The following is an 18,567-nucleotide window of genomic DNA, read 5'->3' on the forward strand; positions in this document are numbered from 1 at the left end:
TTCCGTCCAAGCACACACAATTACAGTATGTGGGGAATCGTGATCCCAGCTTCCTGTTATCTAACTATGGCTAGGATCGAGAAAGTGTGCGTGGGTAAGGCAGTCTCTGCCCAATCTTTCCTCAACAAGCCAATGGCAGTTCTGCCAGCCAGTCCACTGGCATGGCATTCTGGTGTAGCGATGCCAGCCCGAAGAGGAAACTGGCACAGTGGGAATGGCAGGGGAAGCGGAGTTCAGCCCAAACCTGCCACGGTATCTCTCAGACAGCACGTCTGCTGCAGAAGTGGCGTCATCTTATCACCGTGCGTGCACCCCCCAGTCGAATATCCACAGCTAACCCCTACAGCGTGCCATCACCTCTGGTCAGTCCACTCTCTCCACACAGTGGATCAGTTACACCAGATGGACACCTGCGGGCACAGCGCAGCAGCGTGGGCAAGACTGGGCATCCTCTGTCAGGGGTGGAGAAAATGAGGCCAGGCTGTTGCTGTAAAATAACCAGCACTGTGTCCTCCTCAAGAGGTTTTAAGATCCAGAATGGTGAATAGGAATTCTCCCTAGGCTTGGATCATATAGCAGCCTCTTCTTCTCCACAGTGCAGGGGTAGGCAGAGCAGTGTAAAATGCCCCGGGAGTTAAGAGAACTCGTTTGGTTCTGCTAAAAAATGACTGTACTGAAGCAGGATCTTGTGGAGGGATTGGGAGGGGGTAGGGGTTGACTTTATCTCAAAGTCAATCTCAAGACAATAACACCAGCCACACATTTTAGATCACAGGTGTCCTACGTGGTGTGCACACAATCTGTCTCCTTGCTGGCAGAGTGATCATTATTTCAAATCATTAAATCATTGTTAAATAAATGTACCACAGATGTTAACGAACATGGCCAGGACAGAATACCTAGCAAACCGTGAACATTAACGGCAGGTAAGCAGCCGTTTAAGTAAAGCGCAGCCGTCAACGGCGAAGCCGACAGACAGGTGAGCGGGGGGTGTCGTCGACAAACAGCGGGTCTCGGCGGGCCTCCCTGCGCCAGATGTGTGTGGCAGGGCCCAGGGAATGACGCGCCTGTCGGCTTGCGCACCTGTCAGCCGCTCGTCTGCTTCCCCTCTTAGCGCCTCGTGAGGCGGCACGGTGTGAAGGGAGCGCACCGTGTTTCTTCCGAGGACAAAGCAGCTCGTTGATGATGACAGCAGATGCTCTGGAGAAAGAGGTCGGCGCTGTCTGACAAACGACAGCTGCAGTGGGTCCCCAAAGCCACTCAGCAAAAAGACCTTCTCAGTATGATATGAAGGTGTCACATGTGATAGGCCATTCAGCATGTACAGTGATATAAGTAGAACTAGCGACTGAACACACATCAGTGCAAGAGACTACAGATTAATATCATAAAGAACTGAGTCTGGATGTAATAATACATCTTCTATATCACATGATGGTAAGTGATGAGAACAGTCATATCGCTAACTGGTTGTTTGCACTAAATCCATGAAAAAAATGCTGCTGAACCAGAGATCAGAGAATCTGCAGGAAATAAATACTCTCTACTTTGACATCATAGGTATATAGATGGAGAGTTCTGAGGCAGGATACATATTTGCCCTCTGAGTGTATGTGCTTTCAGACCTGGGTAGCAAATCTGACTTCAAAAAGTATCAGAAGAAAAAAAAAACACGTCAAAAGGCCCCCATAACTGTAGAACCTTTGATCCGAAAATCTGTCAGGCTACAAGGCATCCTGGAAAAGCCTGAGATACTGCAGCCTTGTGAGGGAGTGTGTATAGTTAGGAGCAATGCACAGGTACTGGGGATATTAACAGTAGCATGCAAAGGCTCCTTCAAAAAAAGAGAGACTTGGTGATCTCCAGTGCTTATTAAACAGAAAAGGAAAACAAGAACAGCCAAACTCACCCAAACCCTTAGCTGTCTTTTAAAGGCTCATATATCAACCCCCAGACAGCGTGTCTCTTTGGCTTGCATCATGTCTGCTCTCCTCCTTGTCTAAACACCCCCCACACACACACACACACACACACACACACACACACACACACACAGAGCGCAGTGAGTGGGCTGAGTGGTCAAAGAGCATCTCTCTCAGGGGCTCGCTGTAATGGAAGGCTATCAGCTGATCTGAACGAAAATGAGAGGAAGACAAGATTCCCTTTCTTCCTTCTCCCAGAGTCCTGCAGGCTGGCCTGCACCCGCAAGTTAAAGTTAAAAAACAAAACAGAACAGGCTGATTTTGATGGCACAAACAGGCAGACATACGTTTGAAGAGTGCAATCGCAGGTCGGACACTGACGCTTTGGCTCAATGCCGTATTGTTATCTTTTGGATCTGACAGGAAAAAAACAAGCTAAATCATTGGAGACAAAGCAGCTGCCCGCAGCCCTGCAGCGTTCACAAGCACTCTCCTCTTTCCGCTGCTCACCGCTGCACACAGCTTATCGCCAAGCCAAACATGTGTGTTTACCTACCCTGTTTACAGCCTTGATTGAGCAAACAGAGAGAAGCACAACAGCACCCACCTCAAGATCCCCCTTTCATTGCATTCGCATGCCAGTGCCAACAAAAAAAAAATCACATTTTCCTAATTTCTCTCTTTTAATACAGAACACTTGGCCAAACCTAGTTAAAACCAGATTTAGAGCGAGGGAGAACAAAAGAGCGGGAGAAAAAAGCAGTAAATATTAAAAGGGAGCGGCAGACCCAAATCTCTTCGCCTCAGGCCCAAGCTATGTTTTAATTAGCCAGGGACCCCTGGGATAGGACAGAGTAACTGGAAGGAACCTAAGGGTGCCAAAAGCAGTTTCAGCCGCTTAAAACCGAGTCCCCCGCTGTCTTCTGATGTTTTCTTCATTGATATACTTTCTTCTACTCTAGATGAAATATAACAGAATAGTTTCAACAGCAAGAAGGTTCTGGTCTATGGTCTATATTATTCACCATAAAAGCATTCAGATTTATGTACTCTATATAAGGCGCCTTTATGAGGAGTGCTTCCAAACTTGATGGGAAAAGCTTCAAAGTTTATGAGGAATTTTTTTTTTGTAAAAATAACTAGGGTGAATAAATTTTGTATAACTTTGGATCACAGAGAAAGGTTAGAACTAATGGCCGAGAGACGTTATGTGTGAGACCTCAAACAGCTGACCAAGATCCCACACTCCCTGTGTTGACCATTAGTTCAGAGACCTTCCTGTGTAAGTGTGAAGTTTGCAACAAAAAAAAACAAGAACAGTTCTAATAACAGTTCTAATGAGAGAAGGCCCTCTGACAGAGCCCCTTATGCATTCTTCCATTTTAATTGGACTATTTCCAGCTGATTCTCCAGGTTCCCTTCTTCTGATTGTGATTCTCCTGCCTGAGCACTGAGCTACGTTCACCCCACCTAACAAGGCCAGATCAGGGCGTCTCAGTCCAATCTCTGTCCATGCTGCCTGATACTAACTTCAGACACATGGTAGAACAAGAGGAAGCACAAGTAACAAACGCAAAGACCCAGTTCAGGGAGCAGGGACATCTCTGCAGGCTCTAACATGTTTCTGACCAGACGCACGTGGGGATGTCGGGGTCGGAGCAGGGAGAGGCATTAAGCGAAACGTCTGACCAGCTTGCATCACCGGGGCCACACGCTCACACCTTAAATAAACCGCGAGGCCCCGACAACCTCGGGCCACTCCTGTGAGACTTCACACATGAGCGAGCAACGGCAATCTCTCGGGATGGCAGGGTAGGGAGGCGCTGGTGTTTAGTGGCGCTCCACAGCTGTCTGTCGGTGAGCGTGACTAATTACTGGCCATGTGGCCCTGGGCACACACACCCTCTCTCACCCCAGCGCTCCCTCCGAGCCGATGCTGGACCACAGCATAATTTCTACCATCAACCCTCAAGGGATGGACTTATAACCCGCTCAGACATCTGGGTATTTCTGCCCCTAGATTTTTTTTTTAACAACCACTGGCACATACTCTGAATTAATGAGATGGCCCTTTGATGGCAGGCCATTGGAAATCTGGGACACATTTATAATGTAGGTGAACAACACAGCAGAATAGGCCTGTGCATTTGGCCTCCAATGGTTATTCCTGCAGGCTTTCAGAGACCATTGCCTTGGAAAGGCAGTCCCCTCAACGCCCTTCAGTACAAATGCCAACACTAGCTTGCCAATTTAGAGTAAACAGACATCCCTAAATGCCTGTTGTCTTCCCAGCAACGTGAATGACAATAATTACCCCCAAAACTAATGAGTCAGAAACCTGCCGAGCATCAAAAATAGCAATTAAACCTCCTAACACAAGGGCCAACAGGCAGTGGCAGTCTAACCGTGCTTCAGGTCTTTGACACTGTACACACACAAGTGTGACAGTAGCAGGTGTTTATGTCGGTGTTTGGCTGTGTGTACATGCGCATGCATATTTGAATGATTACATGCTGGTAGTGACAAAATGAGACTAAATAAATCAATCTTTGCAATCCTCCTAGTCCTATGTGTTTTTGTGCAGAGCTTTGTGTGTGTGTGTGTGTGTGTGTGTGTATGTGAGAGAGAGAGTAAGTGAGTGTGTAAGAGAGAGAGTGTGAGTGAGTGTGTATGTGTGTGTGTGTGTGTGTGTGTGTGTGTGTGAATGTTAAGTGAGATCATTTCTATCCATGTGTACCTGCCAGCCGCCGGTCAGCATGGGACTGGCTTTTAGAGACCTGACAAGCCTGACAGTATGAATGTCCTTTCCTGACACAGCTGGCAGAATAAAGAAATGACATCTCTCATTTTAGCAGAATGTCAGAAATGGCAGCCAAAAGAAGTGAATAATACATAACCCTGTTCAGACCTGGATAGGCAAGAGAGATCAAGATATAGACAGAGAGAGAGGGAGAAAGAGAGGGAGAGAGAGAAAGAAAGAGAGAGACATGTAGAGTAAGAGAGATGACAAGAGAGGGAGAGAGGGGGGGGGGGGCAGCTCTACACTGTCATGCTTCAGTAACTTGTGCAGTCATCCCCTTGATTTGGCACCGTTGCATGAGTGTCCAAAAAACAGCAGAGAGGACAGGATCACAGGTGGGGACTGGTACAGGTGTGTAAGAACCACATTTCAGAACCAATGAGGGAACTGGAAGTGGTCGAAGGAAATCGTGAAGCTCTCTGCGATTGATTATAGAACCCCTGCAAACCTAATAAATCTGACTGCTCTGCTGAACGGTTAGGATTAGTTATTGTTGCCGTAGAAGCTAATCAACTGAAGTGGCAAGCTACAGAAGAACTAACTATTGTGTTTTATTGTGGTGGACAGCTGATTTTAATAATAGTCTGAATTAGACAGCTAAAACCTTCTGTGGCTTTGATAAGTTGTTTAGTCCTCAGATGAGTACAGCAGTCTGGGTCAGCACCGTAGCCTCTGACCAACTTGCAGACTAGGATCATTAGTTGTGTTCTTAGGAACCGTCCAAAATGAATCTGCAGAGGAGGAGACCTGTGTACACTATCCCTAGAGATAAGGAGTCTAATAAGGTGTGATTGGAGGCACTCTCATAAACTGTATTGTGGGTAGGCTTATATCAGCCTACCAAAGACAGAAATATTACATCGAAGTGAAACTTTTCCATATTAAATGGAGTCAGATTTATTAGGTATATAGGGATTCTATAATCAATTGTTATTTTTTTGACAGCGCGCTGAGAGTTTCACGATTTCCTTCGACCACTTCCAGTTCCCTCATTGGTTCTGAAAAATGGTTCTTCCAGGTGTATGAAGGTACAAACAGCAGCACACAGGCGGAATGAGACATTACCATGGCCAGACGTCTTAACCGTCTTACTGGAGGAAGCAGCTTATTTGTCCTCTTTTGTTGTCAGTACATCTTACAAAGAATGGGCACTACATTCTGATTGTGTACCTCTGCAGGAAAAGGCTCTCAGAATAAATGTGTTTCCTTTAAAAGAAATATAGGCATCTTGCTGCCCAGAGTTTGTGTAGTGACTAACAATACCTCTAAGAGCGTACAGACTCTGGAGGCAGACGTGTGTTTCTGAGAGACAGAGAACAACAGAAGCCTCAGTCCTCAGGAGAATAGCAAGTTAAAGGGGTCAAATGCATCCTGTGCTTTCAGGGGTCACAGCGAGGACGTTTTCTCTCAGATCTGTCAGGTGCACAGAGGGGTGAAACCAATGCAATGTCTTGCAGCTTTCACTCTTCATTTCACTACTGCACACCCACGGTCTCATTCCATTTAGTCTCTCACTTGCACTCGCTCCCAACCTGTCTTTGTCCAGCTCTCTTTTCTCTGGCTTTCTTTTCCTCACTCATTATTTGACTGTCGTCACTGTCCTCCTCCTCCTCCTCCTCCTCGCCCCCCCAACCCCCACCCCACTCCTTCTGCAGTCAGGAAATGAAAGGGGCTTTTTCTGGCTGGGCTGCAGCAAACTCTCTGCAGTCTCCCTGGAAGCCAACGGCCACTGCAGTCTGTCTGCCCGAGCACCACCCCAGCCCCGCTGACTTCCAGTGATGCCAACGTCCCGCGAGGCAGACACTCTCCAATCACTCCAAAAAAGCACCCCCACCCTGACAATGCGCAACATCGAAAGTAGATCTGACACGGTGCATGAGGACGGTTATTCCTGTACCCTTTTTTTCACTCTCGTTTGACTGTGTTTAATAAATTATAAGGTCTTAGGCAGGGCCTACTGTTGCATGATGGGAAAGTGTGGGAGTCAGCATCTTTTTACTTCATGTCATCCAGCACAAATGTGAGCAGCTTTCTACTGCTGCCAGTCTAAGGCTGAGTACTGAATACTGAAATTAAGAGAGAGAGAGCAAGAGAGTGAAGGAGAGGCATTGAAAGAGAGAAGCACAAGAAACCCATAGAGAGAGATATTTGCATTTAACAGTCTTATCCAAAAACGAGGATTATCTGTTCCAGTAAAACCTAAGCATGGCAATTGGGTACTGTAAACAGGCTGGCAGGCTCTATCTTGCTAACACTCTCTCTTTCTCTCCTTCTGTTTATCTCTCTCTCTCTCCCTCTGTTTTTCTCTCTCCCTTTTTTTCCCGTCTCCCTTACTCTTTCCAAATCTGGCATCTGTCTTTGTTTGTCGTTTTCACACTTACACTGCATGTTCTCTCTCACTCTATCTGTTTCTCTTATCCCTCTCCATCTCTAGCCAGCATCGGAGACTGACTGTGACCAGGCTCCCAGTCTAATGAGCCCCTGAGGTGGGCTGCATCTGGGCCGGACCTGGCCCAGCGTCTGCTGGTTGTCTATGTAGCTGTAGTAACTGGCTGTGAGGAGAGGAAGAGGAGAAAAAGAGGGGAAGAGCGCAAAGTACGGTGCTGCACTCACGACTCAAAGTGGGAGAATGAAGCCAATTAAATTTCCATTACCACCCACGTGTCTGTAATTACCGCTACTTCTCTCTCTCTATCTAGCTCTCGTTCTCGCTCTCCATTTTCTTCTCTCTTTCCATTTTCCTCTCTCCGCTTCTCTTTTTTTATCAATTTCTCTTTGTCTTTCCATTTACCTCTCCATCTCTCTCTTCATTTCTCTATTTCTTTCCTTTTCTGTCCATTTCTCTTTGCACCTCCCTCTTCATCTCTCTCTCTCTCTCTCTTCTTTTCTCTTCTCTTACAAGGGCACAGCAGTGATCCATTTAATATTTGAAGAGGTGCGTGCAGAGATGTGGATGTTTGGGCGCGTTCGGCAGGGCAGGGTTACGGCGGGGCCCTGTCTGTCCTCTCGGGGGCCTCCAGATTGATGGGGTCGGGAGGCTTAATCAGCGGCTGGCCATGCTCTCGTGTCGGGAGCACAGCTGATAAAAGCTCCAGGGGCCACAGAGGCATGTCATCTCAGCAATAAAGCACACCCTAATGACCAGCAGCCCCTCCAAACACACACACTCATATATACCATCTACCATGGCCATCAACCTGATGAGCCCCATTTGTTTACACAACAGGTACCAATATGAAGTGGAGGGGGGAGGTGCAGAGCAAATAACAAGTAACAGCCTATCATATATGTTATTCTCTGCATACAGGCCTCCCATTTCGACGTGATTGCATACAATTGTCTTTCTTTTTGTCCTTGTGGGGGAGAGAATGTTTAACATGGACAGGCTTATCTCTTCCAGAGCTGCAGTGAAATGAAATAGCTGCATTGAAACCGGGCCATTGTTGTGAAAGTGGGGGGCTGGGGGGGTTGATTGAATCGCAGTGAGTTGGTGCCAGAGCTTGGCATCAGGCTACAGCTCCCCCAGTATGGCTCCACCTCCACCACCATCACTGCTACCACCCCCTCGCTCACTCATTACTGAAGTCATACAGTCACTCCCCAGAGAAAGAGAGAGAGAGAGAGAGAGAGAGAGAGAGAGAGAGAGAGAGAGAAAGAGAAAGCAGCGTTTAAAAATAAACTCTGCTAGCTGTGTACACTGAATAACAAGGTTTCTCTTTAACAAGGTTGGGGTGGGCTGTTTCTGAGTGTTTTCTGTTCTTTTTTCTTCAGCAATTTGTTTTCTTTCAAAAACACTTCTAGGACACACGGACAGCCTCCAGGTTGGATACCTTCAAAAAACAGTGACTACTGAAAAAAATGTGGTTTTCTTTGAAATCCACAACCACAATAAATCCCCCCAAAAAACATATTTGCAAGATTTATTGCAGAAGCCCAACATGAAGTGCTCTGAATGATTTCATTTTTCAGTACTGCAATCCATGCCATGAATTTTGAATTCATTTAAAACAGGGATTCCCAAACTGTGGTACGTGTACCCCCGGTGGTACACAAGCTTCCACTAGGGGGTACACGAGATGAAAAGAGCAATGTCAGAAAGGTGTTAAAAAATATATTTTTTAAATCTTAAGCCATGTTCTCTTTGTTCTTTGTGTTTCATAATGTTGTTCTCCGCCCAGTTGCACATTTTGATTTTGTTATTTGTTGTCACGTAGAGCGGCTAATTAAATATGATGCCTGGAATGTGTCAATAGAATGTGTTACGTTTTTATGTGTCGAATGGTAGGGGTTCGTGAGCCGAGTCAGGATGTAGGTGGTGGTACGCGGGGAAAAAAGTTTGGGAACTGCTGATTTAGAACATTATCAACTATAGCACACTCTCAAAAATGTTCACGCCCACAGACACATGCAGGAAGGCATGCATTCACACACACACACACACACACACAGACACACACACACACACTTAATACAAGCAATATGGCCATTTGGCAGCAATATAAAGTGGTGTGTTTTCAGTAGGTTTCTTGTTAGTTTTTTTCTCCTCCGATATGGCACCAGAACAGACGAGAGCCTGAGGGAATCAAAGAGTGGCTGGGCTGGCGGTACACATACACACACTACAGAGTTAAGCAAGCACACACACACGCACACGCACACACACACACACACACACACACACACACACACACACACACACACACACAAACACACACAAACACATACGCGCGTGCATGTGGAGCACGGCCGCACAGCCCCACAGAACTCTGTATGTTAACCACTGAGCAACCATTATCTCACATACAACAAAACACAGCCACCTCCTACCAGACACTGCCCACCACCACACACTGGCTGCCACACTCTAAGAACAAGACTGCACAATATTTGCTGCATAGGTGCTTTAAAAAGTCAGGAAACATGTAGTAGGACTTTTTTCCCCACAATAAAAGCTACACCTGGGCTTTTATAGAGAACTCCAGTGGGGAGTTCTTTGATTTTGAACTAATGGAGCTGTCCAGTGCTGAAATCTGAGAGACGGCCAAAATGACAGCACAAACAATCCACTTTATTAGCTAAGCAGCTAAGCTATGACAGAGTTAATAGACTCAGGCATAGGGATGCGGATGACGTGAAAAAGCAAAAGTAACAAATTAAAAGGTAAACAAAGTAAAAGTTGCTTTCAACGTGGTGGAGAGGCAGAACTGGTGCTCTGAATACTGGTTCTGTTGTTTCTGGCGGTTTCTCCTGTTGATGCATTAAACCGCAATCTGGATTACACCTGCTTTTATAAGGCGGAATATTTTCACCACAAAATAGACGTGCACTGTTCTCTTACATATGCCAGAAAACCTAATCAATCGCTCGTCACACTTCTCCTCCATATGTTTGCAAAATACTCTCACCTTTTCCTCAACCTTCCCATAAATGCATATATGCATGAGTGTGAAAAGCACAGCTTGCCTGACAGCTCTCGTGTGCCCAGCAAAATGCGCTTTCATTCATTTGAGGTCTGTTCGTACATAACAACGTCATATTTTAAGGTGCAAATAAAGCATGAAACAGGCATTAATGTCTTGGTACATTTGCTCCAGAGGGTGTTGGTTGGTTGGTTAATTAAGCAAACACATTAATTAATATTTAATCTTTAATTAATTAATCAAAATTATATTCAGCAGTCACAGAGTGTATTGGCATCACTCAAGTGTTTGACATAATGGTGTTGTGTGAATGACAAATGACAACTGTAGTGTGTTTCTTCATTCTATGCACATAATCCAGCTGTGAAACACCATATAGTACACAAACAACACTGACAACATTATGCTTTACATGCATTGACTGATGAGGAGAAAATACACATCATGAAGGCATAATGACCCTGCAAAGTAGAAACAAACAGGAGACTCGGATAGAGGGAGAGGGAGTCACTCACCATCCTTATCCGCTCGCCGGAAAATCTGAAACACACAGCACACACAACATTCACCAAATAGCACCCATCAGCACATAACACTGGGAGTAAGGCCCACAGGCATCACACGTCACTGATAGCAACAATCACGGTAAATAATAGTGTTATTATCATTGATGACAACTCATTTCACAAACATTCAGTTAGGGTCAAATGCAATTTTAAGATTCAATGGAGCACGTCTTGTTCTTTGTATTAAACAGAAACAAAGGTATTATTTCGCATGGCTTGGTGAACGATTGAGACGCTCCATGAGTAAATCGCAAAAGAAAGCTGATTACACTGTCCTCTCACATGTGAAATAGAGCACTTACAACTCACAGGTAGAAAGAGAGAGAGAGAGAGAGAGAGAGAGAGAGAGAGAGAAAGAAAGAGAGAGAGAGAGGTGGGTGGAGGGCTATGGCTATTGATCCATAATGTCTGGGAATGAGCTGTAGAGAGGGCAAGGCTCAGTCGAATACCTCATCAATGCTGACCCTCCACCTGCTCCTTAGTGGAGAGGATCATCTGAGATTAGTGTCCAGCTCTAGCACCGAGTCTGTGTGCACTGGTTATGTGCCAGAGGGCTTCTGTGCTACTGTGAGGCTGTATGGGACGTCAGGTTATACTGTTTTTATATATATAAAATGCAAAGCTGTTTACTGAGTGAGAACCTGTGTGCGCCGAGTACATAGTCTATGCCTGAATCTGGAAATACAGTTTAAACTACCCTGAAACAGCCTTGGGTCGTCACTGTGAAAAAGCATCTCGGGTGGACTTGAATGGTCTGAGAATGCTGCATTCAGTGGATGAAGACAGGCACAAGGCAAGAAGACAGGCACAATGCTTCCATCCAGCTGATCTCCAGCAGACACCTGAGTGGATGCTGGAAGCATCAGCAGAGAGAGAGAGAGAGAGAGAGAGAGAAAGAGAAAGAGAGAGAGAGAGAGGCAGGAGGAGCGATGTCTGGACGAAAGGATGACCAGAGTGCAGCGAGGGGATAAAAAGGTCGCTTCTTTCAGATTGTCGCGGTAGATGACAGATGCACCGATGGCGATTCTCTGCCGCATTCCTCTCCGCCACTCTGGCAAGCATCGGAGCATTTCCCTGAACAATTTCTAATCAATACCACTATTTATCTGGCCTGGGGGGTGTGGGGGTGGTGGGAGGGCAATTGGTACCATGAAAACCACTGTTAGTATCTTTTGAATTCATTCAAAGGGGGTGGCGTTCGCTAGGTCAGCGCAATCTCCACTGATCTATGTGTGCTATTGGCATGCATTGGATTGCTGCACAGAGGGAGAGAATGGAAGTGTAGAGAACACAGAGAGAGAGAGTGAGAGGTTGAAAATAAAGGCACCAGGAAAAAAAATCAATGAGGCACTTAACCAAGAAGATCAAGATGGTGCAACGGCCCCATGCACATAGGCTGTTATTTTACAGACTCTGAGGAGCACATTCTAAATGAATGCACAGATGCACTTTATCAATGGAGTAAAGTAGCCAATTGGAAAGAAATAACATTCTCTGAAACAGGTGATAGATCTGTAGTGTATCTGATGCTGACAGCAGCTTGGATGCTGGGTTTCAGAAATGATTTTCAGTGCAGATATGCAGTCTGTGTGATAAAAAAAAGACAAAAAATGGGTCAAAATTGGTAATGTGTGTGCTTGTGCATGTGTGTATATTTGAGTATGTGTATGTGAGTGTACATGTGCACATGTGAAAAGAGGTGTGTGCTGGTGCCCTGATCATCCATTTGTCGGGCAGAAGATGGTGCTGTGTCAGATAATGTAGGTGACCCACTTGGCCTCAACCTCCGCACAAAGATTTTCTTTTGACAGAAAAAAGGGGACAAAAACCCACCAGCAAAGTGCTCATCTGAACTTCAAAGGCAAGAGCATGACTTCAGAGAGCACCAGCCAGAACCGAAACAATTAAGGAAGCTCCCGCACTACTCGACAGAGGCACAGTCACTCTGTGTATAAAATGTTGAAATAAAAATGATTTGCTAGATATCCTACCATACGTAATAATTATTCCTAATATTTTCAGTGCTATTGATAAAGATGTGAGCAAATTAGAGATGCACTGCAATGAATATTTCTGCAATTTATGACTATGCTTATGATTATTTCAGGATGTGTACATTAGTACTCCTTATAAGAAGTTGATAGTGTTGATTGTGTAGAGAAAGGGAGAAGTAAGATCAATGCAGAGCAATAGATCAATGCATCAGCTTTCCCTCCATGAAGATGTAAGCAATTATATATCAGAGAGAGAGAGAGAGAATGTCTATTTCTATTAACCCCAGGCTCATTAAAACTCTGGTGTGTCTCATTCTGCAGCAGATTTACTGAGCGAGGCACCACCACACTCAGATCTGCTATGACTAAAAGCAGTTACTGACAAATAATCAGAGAGGAAGAGGGAGGGGGAGGGGGCTGTGAGAGTGGAGAGCGCAATACAGGGGGAATCAGAAGCAATCGAGGGGAGAAACAGGGGTGTGTTCAAATCTGTGAGCGAGGAAGAGAGAAAGAAGAGATAGAAGAGATAGAGAGAGAGAGAGAGAGAGTATGGGTGAGATGGCTGAGCATGTGAGCTCCTTATTAGGAATGGTCAGTGCTGTGGTGCTGGCCCTGGTCCTGCCCCTGCTCCCGCCAGGTAAAGAGTTGTCACTAAAGAAATCTCCAGCAATCAGCCGCACTCACAGAGACCACAATGGCTCTCCATAAAACCAGCAGTGCATAATCAGCACTGTAGAACTAACACACACACATACGCGCACACACACACACAAATACACACATACGCGCGCACACACACACACACAAATACACACATATGCGCACGCGCGCGCACACACACACACACACACACACAGAGCTACTGCAGAATTCTAAATGACACACCCAAAGGAGTGGAGGGAGGTTATATAGATTCAGAGCAGCTTTGGTTGGTTTGATTGGGCAAGGGAGACATCAAATCTCTCTACTGAGACTCGATTTACTGGGCAAATAGCAAAATTATTTATAAAGCAAAGTTCAAACCAATAATCAACCTAAACCTTTCGCAAATGCTAAATGCATCTAATAAGCCCCATTTAATTAACAGAGACCTTAACTTTGTATAGGTTAAACAAACTAAAGAGCCCTAGTCCAGGCTTACATATTAATAATAAAAGCAAATAATGAGATGCCTTTCCGTTTTTTTCCGAGTTAACGAGTTAATCTGCACAGACCAGCGTCTCCTTAAACTACATGCAGCCTGCTGGACCAGACCTTACATACTGCTCTGCGAAGAAAGTGTTTGAAAGCATTAACTGATAGAAAGCATTTCACCACACATTTCAGCATATTAGCAGCAAATATCTCCCCTTGCCTGAACTTTTCTCCACATTTACGTATTTAAGGTAGATGTGCCACAAGAGTCCTGGCACTGCGATAGATCATACGTTACATGATGAGAGGATTGCAATACAGGAAGGCATTTTGACTCCAGACGAAGTCTCCTTTTTTGGTGCTTCTGCGTTTGATTGACAAAAAAGTGTATTACTTTTGACAGAAACAGCAATGGAAGATAGTGAAATGAAATCCACCAGCAACGGTCTCGGATTCGGAAGGCAATCAAATCCTTAGCAGGCACCTGCGCTCCGAGTGAGTTGTTGTTCCCTTCAGAAAGATCTCGCGCCTCTCGTTTCACCGCGTTGCTGTCTGCGCTCTCCTCCCTTGCACTTTGACATCGCTTTTCCCTCACTGTATCTCCAACTATTCGCCTAATTAAACCTCTACTTCCATCCACTTTCTCATTTTCCTGAAACAATATTTACAACAACGCCGCCGGTCTTAAATTTTAATTCGCTTTTAATACACCACAAGAGTATTTGCGCACCTAGTTCTGTATCGCTGGCTGGGCGTGAACTATTTCCTTTCGCTCTCATATTAACTTTCACCGCTTAAAGCACTATTGCTTTCTCTGGAGAAAAAAACATCAGATACACATCATTATTGAGCACCGATTAAAAATACAGAGGCAACACTTTGACCTACTAAATCAATACTACTGAGACCTCTCCTCTGTAGGCTGCGTTGCTGCGCAATTACGCACACTGCAAAACCTTAATAAATTATTTAAAGTACGGACTGCTCGACAGATGTGTTTCAGTAAAATTACAATAATGTGAGAACAATTAGACTTCCCATTTTAATAGAACATTTGTCTATCCAGCCATATGGTTGGGTACTCTCGGTTTTAATGAACCTGAATAAAAAACAGTTTTTAAACCATGCATGCACAGGAAATACAAAGAATATGGGCGCACCCATCCCCCTTTGCTGAGGTTCCAAAACTGGCAAATGAGCCGGGCCACTTCAACAGTATGATTGCGAATAATTAGCTACAGAATATTTCAAGTGACACATTCTGAATATCTTCATCAATCTCTGTCAAAGGAAAGTAGCCTATTATGTGCATTTATACTTTAAATGTTTTCAAGATAAACTACATATTTTCTCTTTAATGCGCTGTGGTCACCATTTAAAGCAAAACCAACGCTTCGAAATGAGCGTTTTGGCAACTTCAGAGAGTAAATAAACTCTAGCGATCTGAAAAAGTGTACAGTAAATTACACTGTAAAAGTCAAAAGTGACAACTTCAAATACACAACAAACTGAAATACATATAATAAAGCAGTGGAAATAATCAATGGGTTGTTGAGGGACACCTACATCTAAAATGACAGAGATGCCTTTCCGTGGCTCGGGGGCGAAGAACTGCTCCTGGGCCATTGCCGCCTCTTCTTTGGCGTATTCCCGGGTAGAGATGCTCTTGTTGTCGCTCATCTTGGTGACTATCCAGCGGACAAGCCCGTCGATTCCACCGGGCTGGCTACCGCTGTTTCCGGACTGTGCAGCCGTCGCTGTCTCGCTGTCCTGGGCCCCGGATTTGGGCTGTTCTTTGCTTTCCTGTGCCCGGAGTTTGGCTTGTTCTTTGTGGAGCAGTTTGTGGACTCCGTCCCTGCAGTAACGCGCTGCTTGCTCACACATCCTTTTGCCGCGGAGCGTTCATGCTGCGCGCTATGGGAACGATCCCTCCCCCCTCGCTTACATCATCAGCGCGCTGCTGAACATTGCGAAAACACCACCCACTCCAATGTCCGGCTGAAAGTTTAGCGTAGTTTAATATTGAGACAAGTGGTCCACGTCCAGATTTTACGCAGCGGTTGGAAATAGAAGCAACGCGTAAATGGTTGAACTGCATTTTATAGATGACCAAAACGGCTTGACTTTTGGTGTGGTATTTACGTTGGATTACTGAAATAGGCCTAAGGTTAAAATAAATATAGCTAATTGTGTGGACTGTCTCACACTCTATACGACCGTATCTATATTTGGGTTTCGGCAGCCGGAATCATTCAGCTATCCCAGCCTTCACGGAGATAGGAAGGACTGGGGTGAGGATAATGGGGTCCCTAGGTTCAAGCGCGGAGCCCTCAGCACATGCTATAGGCCCAGTGGCGCAAACAGTTGGTATGCGCTATATGCGGCGCATAGGGGCGCAGCTCGATGGGGGCGCCAAAGCGATGGTAATATATATATATATATATATATATATATATATATATATAGATATATATATATAAATATATAATATAAATAGGAATATCCATGACCAATCCCACGATCACGAGTGCCATATTGCTTTTATACAACAATTCTACCACAAACTAAATAATCTGAAAACTTATGCATCAAAAAACAGTTCCCTTTTCAATAGACAGCGTCTTGGTTGCTAGGTAACCAACATTCCAGATCCCTCTTTACGGGTTTTTGTGGTTTACGTGTCTTCTTGAAAGAAATGTTGAAAGTCGGGCTGAAATCACATTCATATCTAGCTTTGCTGCATGCATGTTACAAGGACACTGGGCCATGTTATGTAAGGGACATGCTACTGCAAAAAACGGAAACATAGCCTACATTGCAGAACCACTCAACTTTATTAATTTAACACTACTGTGCACAGCCCCATATGTTTTTCTGACACGATGCTAGCACGTTAACAGCGGTTAGCTAACTATGCTAACGTTAGTTATCTACAAGTCTCCTCCAAGTGACAATCATATTATAGGCCCTACACAATGCTGGCAATGCTGAGAACAATTAGCATCCTCGTTTATCTTACTTACATTGAGTTGACTGTGTAGCTTAATCCACAGATGTGGTGAAGCACTGTTTCGTTATGGTTTGCTAAGGAGTAACCCATTGCTTAAAATAGTGGAGAGCTGGGATGAGAACATTGTGTCAAATCTTCGCATTGTATCGCGGAGTGATTTATTATTAGCTGTGCAAAGTCTGAGTTGAAATGTCCAGGGATATTCCAACTCATGGAACGTCTCTCGGCCAATCAGAAACAAATAAATAGTTCAATAGAACCCAATTGTTGTATAAAACATTTTAGAGGACTAACAGGCTAGAGGGCTAGAGTAGGCGCCCTATCTCATAAGATTCCATTATAGAATTTTGACATAGAAGAGGGAGTGGGGGCGCCGTGAGCGCTGGGCGAGCAGATAGGCCTACGAGTAGTGAGTTGCCGTCTATGGATACAGCAAAAAAAAGCTGTTGACGACTAAAAATAGAAAAAGAAAGAGGGAAAAGGAGATGGCATGTCAAGGGATGCAGCAGCAGTTAAATAAGTGGACGGTGAAAGGCAACAGGTAGGATTTAAAGTGATGACGTCTGTACTTGGAGGCTTGCAAATATGAATGTTAACAGACTAGCTTTTGTTAAGCATAATGCCGATTGAAAAATAGCCTATTCCATTCAGATAGCTAGGTGGCTACCATGCTCATACTGCACTTTTAATGGCCAACTGCAAACAGAAATGTCATGCTAGCAGTAACTCATTACATTTTCCATATCCTAACAATAAAGGCTCCTTGTAATAACTTAATATTGTGTTGTCAATGTGGTGCAAACAAACAAGGCTAGAGTGCCTATCAGCCGTATCCATTGTGAGCATTAGCTGGCAAGAGGACGTTATGAGAACCGTTTAGACTCTCTTAAAGTGGCAATGCACCATTTATCAATACTTATCAAGTATAACATCAAGTTAAACATCAAATTGGCAGCATTTCTTTAAAAACATATTCAATAGACACTTTTTTTTGGGGGCGCCAATATTGTTGTTGCATACCCCTCAAAAATGGGTAGTTGCGCCCCTGTATAGGCCACCCGGCGAGTTCAGCCTCCCTGTCGTTTTGAGGTGTCCCCCTCATTACCACCACAGGATGTGTATTTTTCTCCAAAGGCCCCAGCTGACCTTTGTTAGTTGAAAGGTGTAAGACTGCCCTTTCTGACTGGTGATTAAGACATTCCACATTAAGACGTTCATTTAATTGGATTTGGGCGAGAGCATACCCACCTACCGATTCACAGGCTATCAGGGGTCATTTGGCATGGATAGAGATAGAGGGGAGCAGGAGGTGATGAACATTATTTCCTTCTGATGACGTGCGGGAAACCCATAGCAACTGATCGGAACCTCACAACCATCGCATACAAGCCTGAAGCAATTAAAGGCACACTATGTAGGTTTTTTAGCTTAATTTACCTTCATTTAACAGCTTCAGAGTCATTGGAATAGTTATATGACTTTTTTCGGGTTGAATGGTGGCCGTCTCGCTTCCCCTAAGCCTGTGGCGGAAAAACCACCCTTGCAACTGTGGGCCGGCGGGCCGACGCCTCAGTGTCAGGAAGTATAACGAGTGTAACGAATTGCTTTACTGCATTCAAATACACATACACGCCAGGCACTGGCTAGAAAAAGGTAGCGATGGAGTTTCTCAGACATTCGTCATGACCGACCCAGCGAAAAAGAAGCAAAAACCGAGAAAA

At 44.8% G+C, this 18,567-nt stretch overlaps 1 protein-coding gene across 2 annotated transcripts in view; it reads right to left on the reverse strand.

Annotated features, from left to right (window-relative positions):
• necab2 (N-terminal EF-hand calcium binding protein 2) overlaps positions 1 to 15,758 on the reverse strand; it is a 77,481-nt gene extending 61,723 nt beyond the window's left edge. Inside the window, exons 1-2 of one of the 2 annotated variants that reach the window (XM_048257657.1) lie at positions 15,403 to 15,758; positions 10,658 to 10,682 (exon numbers count right to left, since the gene is read on the reverse strand). In XM_048257657.1, coding sequence (XP_048113614.1) covers positions 10,658 to 10,682; positions 15,403 to 15,720 — 343 coding nt within the window. In that variant the 5' untranslated portion in view covers positions 15,721 to 15,758. The remainder of the gene's footprint in view (positions 1 to 10,657; positions 10,683 to 15,402) is intronic. The other variant, XM_048257656.1, reaches the window with a different exon arrangement.
• Between the last annotated feature and the right edge of the window lie 2,809 nt (positions 15,759 to 18,567).

This window comes from Alosa alosa, chromosome 11 (assembly GCF_017589495.1).
Source record: "Alosa alosa isolate M-15738 ecotype Scorff River chromosome 11, AALO_Geno_1.1, whole genome shotgun sequence".
NCBI lineage: Eukaryota > Metazoa > Chordata > Actinopteri > Clupeiformes > Clupeidae > Alosa > Alosa alosa.